Source organism: Pelodiscus sinensis, chromosome 4 (genome assembly GCF_049634645.1).
Source record: "Pelodiscus sinensis isolate JC-2024 chromosome 4, ASM4963464v1, whole genome shotgun sequence".
Lineage (NCBI taxonomy): Eukaryota > Metazoa > Chordata > Testudines > Trionychidae > Pelodiscus > Pelodiscus sinensis.
In genome coordinates, this window is record NC_134714.1 from 46,498,149 (window position 1) to 46,510,825 (window position 12,677).

Consider the following 12,677-nt stretch of genomic DNA (forward strand, 5'->3'; position numbering starts at 1 on the left):
TTACCACCTGATCACTTTTTAGTATGATCAAGTTTCCTTTGGGTTCCAATAAAAAGTCATCTTCTTACATACGATGAAAACACACACATACCCTTTAATGGATTGCTCCAAATGTTTGGCTCGAAGAAGTGCTTCATCTCGCTCTTCGTTGGCTAACCTAAGTCTAGCCATGACAGCTTCATCACGTTCTCGTTGAGCTGTATATACTTCTTCCACGAGGGCTGTAAAAAGGACCAGCGTGTTTATCACAGCTTTAGTTGTATCTTCACAATGTACCCTATCTAATGCCTTTTGAAATCAACAAGTTTACCACTCACTTCAGTGTCCTTTGGATCAGTTCTTGACTGAACTGCCTATACAAAACATTTGCTAATGTGAAGATACCATAACAAGATTTTGCTTTACAGTTTTGAAAACATCAAAGTGCATCTGGTAGCTAACATGAACACCTAAAGGAACAAATAAGGAACAGGGATTTGGGACTGACCCTCAAATTCATATCACAGAAGAAGAAAACCATCACTTATGTGAAGCAGTGACTCTGAAAATTAGGCTAATTCCTCATGCTCATATTCATATCAGATATAACTAGAGCCTTCTGTTACAGCACAACCTAAGATTAAGAGAAAGGATCTTTTAACACCATATTTTAATTGACCCCATAGCGGTGCACAATCTAGCTCTTGTGTAGTGCCTCTCTGATATTACAAAGATAATATTGTCAGCATCTCTCTCTCCCTGTCAAGCCTTTACTCCATTGTTAATATATTGTTATATTATCTGTTAAAGCATTCAGGGACCTTTGAACACTAGGTGCCAATAAACTAAAATTTACTTTTAGTTTGCTCACCAGGAGAGAAACGTTCAAGTCATTCTTCATACTGGGCTTCCTTTTTTTTCTTCCTGCAACTCCTTTGTCAACATGCCTAACACCAGCTCTGGAAGACTGTCAGAATCCCTATCTCAACCTTGCTTCTGCTAAAATCTTTATTCACACACTTTCAACATTCCTTCTCTCACCTATTGCAGATCTCTCTTTGTGGTCATCCTAAACTTTTATTCTCAACTTCAGGGGACTCAGGATGCTGCAGCAAGTCTACTTTTATTCCAAGAAGAAAGATTATATCCTCTATCATTGGCACTGGAATTGAATTTCCAAATTCAATACAAAATTGTTTCCTCTGGGTTTCAAAGTCCTCTGTGGACCCCTTTCACCCTAATGAACTGATCTTTAATCCACATATTTGTGCTACACCCAACAATGACTTCTCTAAATGCTGGTATTTTTTTCCAGTATTCTTACAGTTCTGCTGAGTCAAAGACTGCTATTGCATTTGTACTTCCCCTATCTAGCTGGAATTCCCTCCCATTCCCTGAGTCACAGATGAGTCATTCCCTTTCTTCAAGTCTCACTTGAAATTGATCCCTGTTCACTTTAACCTAGAGCCAACACTGCTGTTTTTTCTATCTTAGTTTCTTTTCTCCAGCTTCACCTTTGTACATTATGATGTCTGTATGAAAGTGGCTCTATCCAATTTATTATAAAGCACTTTATAATACTCCATAGAAATGGCATTATAAAAAATTGTAATTAGATTTTATAACCCTTGTTTGCTTACTACTGTAGTTATATCCTCAGTACCAAATAAATACAAATCTTTAAAAGACAAAATAGTAATAAAATGTCACTGCAGTCAAAAGTACCAGAACTGTTTCTCATAACTAAATTTTGTGGAGAAAATACCCTATGAGGAAATCTCACTTTTAAAATTATTTTTCAGAAGTCTTACTGTATCCATACAGATATAGTCAAGTTCAATGACAAAGAAAACAGCAGAAGTATGGATTTAACAATAACACAGCATGAAATATTCATAGATAAATGTTCTTGAGTGTTACAAGATAAATAATTCCTTAATCTCCCAGCACAAAACTAAAAAAATGGGGAGATGCATGAGAAGCCTAATTTACCTGACTTCAGTTGTAATAGTCCCATGAAAGACCAAACATCTTTCACATTTGGATTTTGTGTGTCCCTAAATTAATGTCAGTTTTTTCAAGAGGTCAGTCTTGGTTTGGTTAGTTAGCTGAACAAAGAATGTGAGGGAAACAGCTGATCTTTGTTTCCATAAAATGACTCTTTTGGTCACTGTAACTGCTTCAGCAATCCATTTCCTGGCATTACTCGAATTGGGAAGAACTAGAATGCCCCAATCACAAAGGCTTGACATAGGGGAAATCCCCTACCCTGGTCACCTTAGATATAGCACCACAAATTCAATGCTTTCTACAGTTCTGCCCACTGTGCCATTAGAACGGTTCAATAAATTAAATCATTTGAAGGACTGATAGCAAGACTATCAAAATGTAGATGAAAATGTAGCCTATATAGTGAATAATATACCCTTTAGCTTGTAGATTCCTTGACTTTCACAAGAAGTTTTGGCAGCTGAGAAATGTAGGACACAGGGGGAATATGTGAACGGAACTTCACAGACCATCTGGAAAGGTATTCTGGCTATGAAATACTTCTGTCACCTCTGGAGCAGAACCAGAAGTATTACTGGAAGTGGATGAAAGAAGGAAGAAAGATGTGATCTTTGTGCTTTTGAAGAGTACCGCAAGAGGGCCAAACCAGTATAATAGGCTGGATGAAAGAGAATGGGGATAGTTACACATGTTGTTTCTAGGATGGTCTATCCTCTTGTACACATTGAAGAGAAGTCCTTAACCCAGTCACATTAGAAAGGTCACTAAAGATATATGTCAAATTGTGTTTCTAGCAGGAAAATAAGTTCTGCATCATAAGAAAAACATGCCCAATTATCTGAGGATATTCTGCCCTGATTTGGAGCATCCATCGAATACTCATTCAGATATCTTCAGCCTGAATATTGTTTGGTGGTGAGAGAAGAAGAATTTTTCTGCTGAAGATAATTGTAAAGTTTCAAAGAGGCCTAAAGTCAGAAGCTAACTGCCCCTTTGTGATAGATACCATATTCTTGCTACTGTTCAAGAGATAAAGTTAGGTGAATGGGCAGAGCATGCAGCTGCAAAAACACAATTGATTTGGAGATGAAAGAATAATAGAACATGAAGAACAAGATTCTGACATCTGGACAGTTGTGTGGCACAAATAAGCACTATGAACTAATGCTTATCTGATTCCCAAAGGAACACAGGATTTCTGGAATCTGTGCGCCAACAGCAGAAGCCTACATAAGAGCCTCCGTATCTCAACAGTTGAAACCTACATAAGAGCTCTTATGACTGGGTAAACTGCAACGTAACTGCTGTTCTACACAGATCTGAGCTATGTAGGTGGGTTAATCTGACATAAGTATTATCTGTCTGCACCCCAATGTGTCTGTTTATCCTGGAATGGAATGCCACAATCCTCTCACTGGAAGCTCAGGCCCTGGCCCACAGTACCCCATGTATCAACTGTGCTTACTCAGTAGGTATACAGTGACCACACAGTCTTCTTAAACCAAAGTATTGGTTGTTTTAACAGTAGGAACATATAGATAAAAAAATATTTTAAAACAAACAGTTCACATGGCTATCTTACCTAAAGGCCTATCATCCCATGATGGTAACACTGGCAGGTCTAACTTCTTCAAACACCTTAGTAGTGTCCATGTGTTTCAGTCACATTCCTCCAAAGAACTGCCCTCTCCTCCCAACAAGGGAAAGAGATCCTTTCAAAGTGTCACAGTTCTTTTGATCTCCAGTATTCCTGGGCCTTCTCCTGTCCTGGCATTGTCTCTTAACAACCCTCAAATGTTTGCGTAGGCATGGCTTATCTTGAACCATTTTTCCCCTTTCAGATCTCTATTAAACTAAACCAATATTTTCATAAACTTCCCGGTAATCAGGTCAACATGTTGTATGCATAAATTATTACAGAGCACCTCCAAATCTGTCACAAATTTGCTTTTAAATGATACAATTTTTTTATTAAAAGAAAAAATATTTGGAAAGTACAAAAAAAAAAAAAGAAAACCCAAAATATGCTAATAGGTAAATTCTTTAAATCAGCAGAGTTCTTGCTGAACTTACCTGGCTGATAGAAGAAGGCTTATTTACCAGCTGCTAGATTTCTCTGGACAGATCTTCTACAGATTCTAACATACATGTTTTCATGTTCAACATGTGTGCTCATTGTTGCCAATATCTGACAATGTTTATTATTCATAAATTTAAAAAGTTCTAAAATTATACCAACATTTCTTTTAAAAATTCTTTAATTTCATACAGGGGGTAATTATTATGGTAGCCAAATAATTTTAGATAGTGGGCTGAGAAATTTTCACAGCAATATTCAACATTTTAAAGAGTTACTGATATGTCATAAAGTATAATCCCACTCCTACAGGCTGCACTGGCAAAGGCAGGCTCCTTGCACAGAGTACCACTGATTGCAGGAGGGCTGTAGGATTGGAGCATAAGACGCTAACTCTTCAAGGGTTAACAAAGAGAAAAACCCAAGTACTGTACAAAAAAATCTTCCACTCATTATTAAGCTCATATTTGCAGATAAATATTAAAAAAAGGATTTTCCTAGAGCTACCCCTGCATGAATGTGCGAGACGTGTGGAGCAGGGGACAAGGCACGTCTTTCCTCCCCCAAATCCAATGGAAGGGTTGATCTAATCTCAGTCCTTGTGATCCTGTAGGAACTAAGACTGTGTAACATTAGTCACCATGTATAGCCAGGAGGGGCCATGGCCACACCCACTCCTGGGGCAAGACACACTGAACTCTCACAGGTGGCTGCGGTGGCCATGCTACCTGTGTCTGGTGCAGAATTCTGAGAAGCATAATGTCATTTGGGAGTGCTGGCATGTACTACAAGTGGCATATACTTATCACCTTTCTTTATCGAAAACAACTCTATAAATAAGGACAAAAAGAGTGAACAGGAAAAAGTGTGGGGGGGGGGGGAGTGTTGGAGCCATTGCCTATGAGGAGCTGGCTTTAAGCACTCCCCCCCCCCCCGTACTTCTGCGCCGCTGCCTCTGACAGAAAGGCAGCAGTGTGGAAGGTGAAGGGGGTGGGCTGGAGCTGATACACTCAGGAAGCTAGCTTTCAAGCCAGCTCCCCATGTGTATCAGCTCTGTGGTCCTGCCTCCTCCCCCTTGCTTTCTCCTACAGAGGCAGGGGAGGAGAAGAAGCCCATGTGGGACAGAGGGGAGACTGCTTAAAGCTGGCTTCCCCCAGCACTGGCTCTGCAGTGCCATCTGCCCCCGTCCCCTGCACTGCTGCCTCTATCACAGGCAGCAGCACAGGAGGGAGGGGGGCAGGGAAGGCTGCCACAAAGCAGCCTTTGTCGCCATAGGCAGAGGGTGCTTCATGGCAGCAGCCCCTGTCCGCGGGAGTCCAAGCTCCCTGTATACAGAAGCTGCTCCACATCCCACAGAGCAGCCTCTGTCTGTGGGGAACTCAGACCCCCCCCATGGATAGGGCCTGCTGCTAACCTGTGCTGCACAACTTAATTTTTCCGTATAGCATCTTTCATACAGAAGGATCTCAAAATGCTTTACAAACTCTACAAATAAATCATTACCTACTACTCCATGGCCACCTCCAGAGTGAAACAGAATGTGTTTAACTGCACAGTAAGACATGATAGGAAGAATGAGAATCATAGAATCATAGAATAATAGGACTGGAAGGGACCTCAAGAGGTCATCGAGTCCAGCTCCCCACCCTCAAGGCAGGACCACGCTCCGTCTACACCATCCCTGACAGATGTCTATCTAACCTGTTCTTAAATATCTCCAGAGAGGGAGATTCCACCACCTCGCTTGGCAATTTATTCCAATATTTGACCACCCTGACAGTTAGGAATTTTTTCCTAATGTCCAATCTAAACCTCCCCTGCTGCACTTTAAGCCCATTACTCCTTGTCCTGTCCTCAGAAACCAAGAGGAACAAATTTTCTCCTTCCTCCTTGTGACACCCTTTTAGATATTTGAAAACCGCTATCATGTCCCCCCTTAATCTTCTTTTTTCCAAACTAAACAAGCCCAGTTCATGAAGCATGGCTTCATAGGTCATGTTCTCTAGACCTTTAATCATTCTTGTCGCTCTTCTCTGTACCCTTTCCAATTTCTCCACATCTTTCTTGAAATGTGGCGTCCAGAACTGGACACAGTACTCCAGCTGAGGCCTAACTAGTGCAGAGTAGAGCGGCAGAATGACTTCACGAGTTTTGCTTACAACACACCTGTTGATACAACCTAAAATCATATTTGCTTTTTTTGCAACAGCATCACACTGTTGACTCATATTCAACTTGTGGTCCACTATGACCCCTAGATCCCTTTCCGCCATGCTCCTTCCTAGACAGTCGCTTCCCATCTTGTATGTATGGAACTGATTGTTCCTTCCTTAGTGGAGCACTTTGCATTTCTCTTTATTAAACCTCATCCTGTTTACCTCTGACCATTTCTCTAACTTGCTAAGGTCATTTTGAATTATGTCCCTATCCTCCAAAGAAGTTGCAACCCCACCCAGTTTGGTATCATCTGCAAACTTAATAAGCGTACTCTCTATCCCAATATCTACATCATTGATGAAGATATTGAACAGTACGGGTCCCAAAACAGACCCTTGAGGAACTCCACTTGCTATCCCTTTCCAGCAGGATTTAGAACCATTAACAACAACTCTCTGACTACGGTTATCCAGCCAATTATGCACCCACCTTATCGTGGCCCTATCTAAGTTATATTTGCCTAGTTTATCAATAAGAATATCATGCGAGACCGTATCAAATGCCTTACTAAAGTCTAGGTATATGACATCCACCGCTTCTCCCTTATCCACAAGGCTCGTTATCTTATCAAAGAAAGCTATCAGATTAGTTTGGCATGACTTGTTCTTCATAAACCCATGCTGGCTATTCCCTATCACTTTATTACCTTCCAAGTGTTTGCATATGATTTCCTTAATTACCTGCTCCATTATCTTCCCTGGGACAGACGTTAAACTGACCGGTCTGTAGTTTCCTGGGTTGTTCTTATTCCCCTTTTTATAGATGGGTACAATATTTGCCCTTTTCCAGTCTTCTGGAATCTCCCCTGTCTTCCATGATTTTTCAAAGATCATAGCTAAAGGCTCAGATACCTCCTCTATCAGCTCCTTGAGTATCCTGGGATGCATTTCATCAGGACCTGGTGACTTGCTGACATCTAACTTTCCTAAGTGATTTTTAACTTGTTCTTTGTGTATCCTATCTTCTAAACTTACCCTCTCTCTGCTTGTATTCACTACGTTAGGCACTCTTCCAGACTTCTCGGTGAAGACCGAAACAAAGAAGTCATTGAGCATCTCCGCCATTTCCAAGTTTCCCGTTACTGCTTCTCCCTCCTCACTAAGCAGTGGGCCTACCCTGTCCTTGGTCTTCCTCTTGCTTTTAATGTATTTATAAAAGGTCTTCTTGTTTCCCTTTATGCCTGTAGCTAGTTTGATCTCATTTTGTGCCTTTGCCTTTCTAATCTTGCCCCTGCATTCCCGTGTTGCTTGCTTATATTCATCCTTTGTTAGTTGTCCTAGTTTCCATTTTTTATATGACTCCTTTTTTATTTTGAGATCATGCAAGATCTCCTTGTTAAGCCAAGCTGGTCTTTTGCCATATTTTCTATCTTTCCTACACAGCGGAATTGTTTGCTTTTGGGCCCTTAACAACGTCCCTTTGAAATACTTCCAACTCTCCTCAGTTGTTTTTCCCTTCAGTCTTGCTTCCCATGGGACCTTACCTACAAGTTCTCTGAGCTTATCAAAATCTGCCTTCCTGAAATCCATTACCTCAATTGAGAGTCCAAATAAAACTCCATGGGAGATATTTTGATAGAAAGACTGCAGCTATCTAGGTTGCAAAATCAGGATGGACAGCCCCATGCTTATGGAGAGTGTCATGAGATTGTGAATGAGCATAAACAATCAGGTTCTTATGGCCTTAACAAAAGATGGTACCTCCATATGCACAATGGCTCCTAGTTTCATGATAGCACACAATTTCAGTGCCTGACTAAAAACTGAGACCCAGCTAGTCCACTCACCAACTCCACCGTCCTGGGTTTTCCTTGGAAGCCTGCCATCAAAGGACCAATCAACCCAACCCTGTTTATCTCGAAAGTTGACTAACAAGAATAAAATTTTGTTTCTAATTCTCTCCTCTTGAAACATTTAATTACATGAAGTGAATTGTACATTCAAGCAGTAGATTAAAAGGATGATTTTTTTTAAATGCAATAGCATGTATATGTCATGACATGCAAGAGTTAGTAGAGGTTTATTCCTACAATTTTAGATACATTTCACCAAATTAAAAAAAATGCAACACACTGTTTTCCAATGCTTACTAAAAGTGTGCTCGAAATATATTTATATATTACATTGATGAATAGCTACATTTTATCTGCTCTGGAATAATTTAATGACATCTTTGTCTTTCTAACCAAAAAAACCTATTATACCAGAGCTCTTTATTTCAAAATGATCATTATGCTAAATCCATCAACTCTAAAACATTTTTAGTTTTTAGTAAAGAAAACAACTGTAAACAGAGAGCTTTTGTAAGGTAGATTGCTATTACAAAGTTCACTTAGAAAATCAATATAGCATTTTAGTTGGAATTTGCTCATTAAACACCCACAGCACTAATGCAAATTATGATGGAATGAATAAAGCAAATACATATGCTTCTTTCCTTTTATTAAATGTAAAATCTGATGTTAATTGCTTCTGGAATGTCATATAAACTTTTCTCCTTAACTATTAAATGGAAGCTTTTACAAAAGTCATTAGAGATTCTCTTTCTTTGACTTGTATAAAATTTCAATATTTGTTCAGTAAAGGTTCACAGCAGTTAAATTACATTAACAAATATTATTAGCTACTATGTAAGCCAACTAAGTAAAATACTTATATTGCAGGTAAAACAAATCATTGGGTGTTTACAATAATATTTGCATATGCTCATTTTTAAACAAGCTTATCAAATATCCTGTAATTCTAAGTCAAATGAGAAAGACTCAAAGTAGATTTTTTCCCCAAATACTCAAATTTGTTTAGTAAGCTAATTGTTTTCTAATATGGGTGAAAGTAAATATGAAGAAGATGAACTATACCAAGTATGAGTTTACTGAGTCAAAGTATTGTACATATTTTCTTAGTTAAACCTGATTCTGTTGGCAAACTTGTCTTCCGCACTTTTTAAACTACCTTTATAATACAGTAATAGCAAGAGAGTATGTTGGAAATCATTCTAGTTTAAACATTAGTTCATGATTCTCCAAACAACAGAACTTTGAGGGAAGGGAGGGAGTACGTTTCCCAGGAAAGAAGACTGTTTGCTGATTTCCTAGAGGTCATCTGTGTAAATAGAAAAGCTGAATAGGAAAGGCAAGAAAGAAGAAATTGTTCAGATTTTAAAAGATCTACTTCAGCAGAAATCACTTAACGTTACTTATATATAAAAAAAGGAAAAAGTCAGAATAAAAGGAAGCCCTTATAACAAAAGATGAGATCACTATCCATTGTACTCTGTCAAAAGATGTAATAGATATTTCAGCATTGTAATGTCTGACTTACATAATAATTCTGTGGAACTTTATAAGGTGTTTTATATACTATGTAATATATTTCTGCCTTGAACATATATATGCGTGTGTTTGTCTATCTTCCCAAAAACAAAAACCAAAAGCTCTAAGAAATACTGCAAGGTTTTATTTGTTAGTATTTTGTTACTAACTCAAGTTCTGAATGTTTATTTGGCATTTTCAAGGAATAACAATGACAAAAGAAATTTGCTTTTAATAATATATTGGTGGGTAATAAGAGGATTCTTTTGGTTTTGGATTTAGTATTCAAGATTAGTGGTTGTTGAACTCTGCATGACCTGGGATTTTCTTTAGAGTTGGTTCTGGAATGATCACAGTACTTTTAATGGTTATGCATAATATGTATTTTCACTGTTACACTCAATACTTGGGGTAACATACATTTTGTACGATGAAATATTTGAGGTTTCCTTAGTTAAAATTTTTCAGAATTAACAAAAAATAAAATATTTCTAAGTCTTTTTTTTTTACTTTCTGATTTGACTAATATTTTATACAGCTACTTAGAGAGTTAAGATTTAGTTTGTTTTCCTGCAAAGAACATATTTTCTATTTCCACATTCTACCCCTGCCCAACTGAATATATATTAAAAAGAAAGTAAAATACAAGAAACACCACACTTGGTAAAACCATATTTCAAAATTTAAGATTCTGGGTCTTTTCTTTATTTTGCTTGGTTGTTTCTATGAAGGATTGGTCATCTGAAATGTATCCAGTGGAATGGTTGCGAATGTGAGAGAGAGGAGTGTTTTCTTGTTGTTGGAAGGGGAGAAAGAATGGGGAGAGAAAGGAGAAAAATGTGGAAGAGATTCACTAATAACCATGTTCCTTTTCACCTTTGCAGCCTCCCCCAGCATTGGGGTACCTTGTCCTTCTGGGCAGAAGGGGCTTTGGAGTCTTTCTATGCCATTCCTAGATGGTCCAGTACTATTGATGTTAGTTTAAAAACACTTGCCAAAACTAAATTTCCATTAAAAATAAGATATTTTCTTTAGTCATTTATTTTAGAAATCAAATAAATTGTCAGACTTTTTTCATGTTGGGATTAATGACTAGATGCACAGTTCTTATTTTTGAAATTAAACTTATAATAGTCAAACTGAAACAGAGTAATTGCATTGCTGTGAATGTCATTAAAATGTGCTCTTAATCTGCCTCCACACAAACATTGCAAAATGCAGATAATCCCTGGAATTTGCTAAACCAAAAGGCCTTGTTCTATTCTCATTGAACTCAATGGCAAAACTTCCGTATCTTACTTTTATTTTTAAATGGTCTGTAATGTTGTGCTATGAACAGACAACTTGGTCAGGTTCCTCATTGTGACTTTGAAAACTACCATTAAATTATTTAAAATTTTGTTATGTAACTAAAAATTAGAAGCAAATTTCTGATGAATGAAAATTTACCAAGCATTTTGACTGGTCTATACTAGGACTTACTGACTACAAGCTATTTACATATAAATGTGACTCTGTAGATAAAGCAATCTGTACAAACACAGATAGAATGCACTGACACTTTTATTGCTTTGTGTTTGCTATATGTATTTAATTTGTTGTACTCATCTGCTCCTAAATTTCCAGTGCTGTAAACACACTGATTTAACTAAATGGCTAAAACTGTTTAGTTGGCAATTATCAAATGTAGCTCTGTACTGTGGTTTTATTGTGCACTCAGATCCCAATACAATGAAAAAAAAGAAGAGTTCTTGTGGGTTTCGACACCGACTCTCCACAGGACTTGTCTAACCTGGCTCTTGTGAAAGTTAATCCTTGTACAACTTTAACCCTTCTGCTTTCAACATACAGAATTCCACACAGCTGAAAAACTGAACAGCAATTTTGTTCAATCTTCTTCTACAAATAACTGTTGATTCCTGAATGAATGGTTTTATTTCATTTATTTTAATGGAAAAAAGATTGGTACATAGCATGGGTATGTATATAAATGTAAGCACGTTATGGTCATGTTTGTGTGTAATACTTCAAAAACTGTAAGGGGTTTAGTTCAACTCCTTTTTCTAAAGAATAGCATGAAGTCCTTAATTTTGTGTATAAAGGAAAAACAATTTTTATATTTGTGGTTTATTTGGCATTAAGAAGCAAAAACTCACTAACAGGACCTTATGTGAAATAAACTCTAGATTTCTTTTTGCATAAAAGCAAAATTGTTTATAACTTAATAACTGAAATAGTGAACAATTTGTTCCATCCAATCAAATTTTATACTCCAGATAGTTGTGACCTGTATATTGTTTTTAAGACTACTGACATTTCTGCTAATTTTAAAGGAAACTTTAAAGTGAAACAATTATTTTGCCAATTTTACAGCCTACAATTCTTCAGCAGAATAGCAAAGAAAAACCTACATTGTCTGTTTTTTCAACCGTTCAGTGTACTTTCCCATCCTCATTACTCAAACACATTTTACACATTTTGAGAAAACATTTACAAAGTAGGTTTGCATAATGCAACATCAATGACAAGAAAACATATAGACATATAGACATACTGTATACATAATGAATAATTATACACAGAGAGCTGAATAATTAGTGAAAGTATATGCATTACATACTTTTAAAAAATGTAGAATGTCATATCTATTTAGGTTTATAAACATAAAGGTTGGGAACTAGCGAGTTCTTTTGGCTAAAGCCCAATATTGGCCTTATTTCAGTTTAATTGGAAGAGGATCTTGAATTCATCTTCTCCATGAGATATCAGGAACCTGGATTTCTCTTTGTACCAAAGGTTAATAAGAAATGTGTCTGCAAAAGTCAAACAGCATTAAATACCAAAAACTGATTATTATTCCACAGGAGTTGTTCTGTCATTCATAATCTCTCCATGCTCCAACCTTCCTCAGCTAATCTTTAATGGATGACATGCAAGAAAGAAAAATAACTAACATCTAAAAAGGGGACTCCACAGCAAGCTTTTAAAGAAATGGAAAATACTTTTCTCAGTGCTAGAAGTAACCCCCACTGGCACTTAATTAGTAAAAAGACCACTTAAGTAAGAGGAAATTTGTGGTATTAA

General features: G+C 37.4%; 1 protein-coding gene across 10 annotated transcripts in view; it reads right to left on the reverse strand.

Moving 5' to 3' along the window:
• The window catches only part of MIPOL1 (mirror-image polydactyly 1), a 302,089-nt gene that overhangs the window by 195,850 nt on the left and 93,562 nt on the right, over positions 1–12,677 (reverse strand). For all 10 annotated transcript variants that reach the window (XM_075926916.1, XM_075926909.1, XM_075926912.1 and 7 more), the window contains one exon: positions 92–221. In XM_075926916.1, the coding sequence (XP_075783031.1) occupies positions 92–221 (130 nt within the window). The remainder of the gene's footprint in view (positions 1–91; positions 222–12,677) is intronic.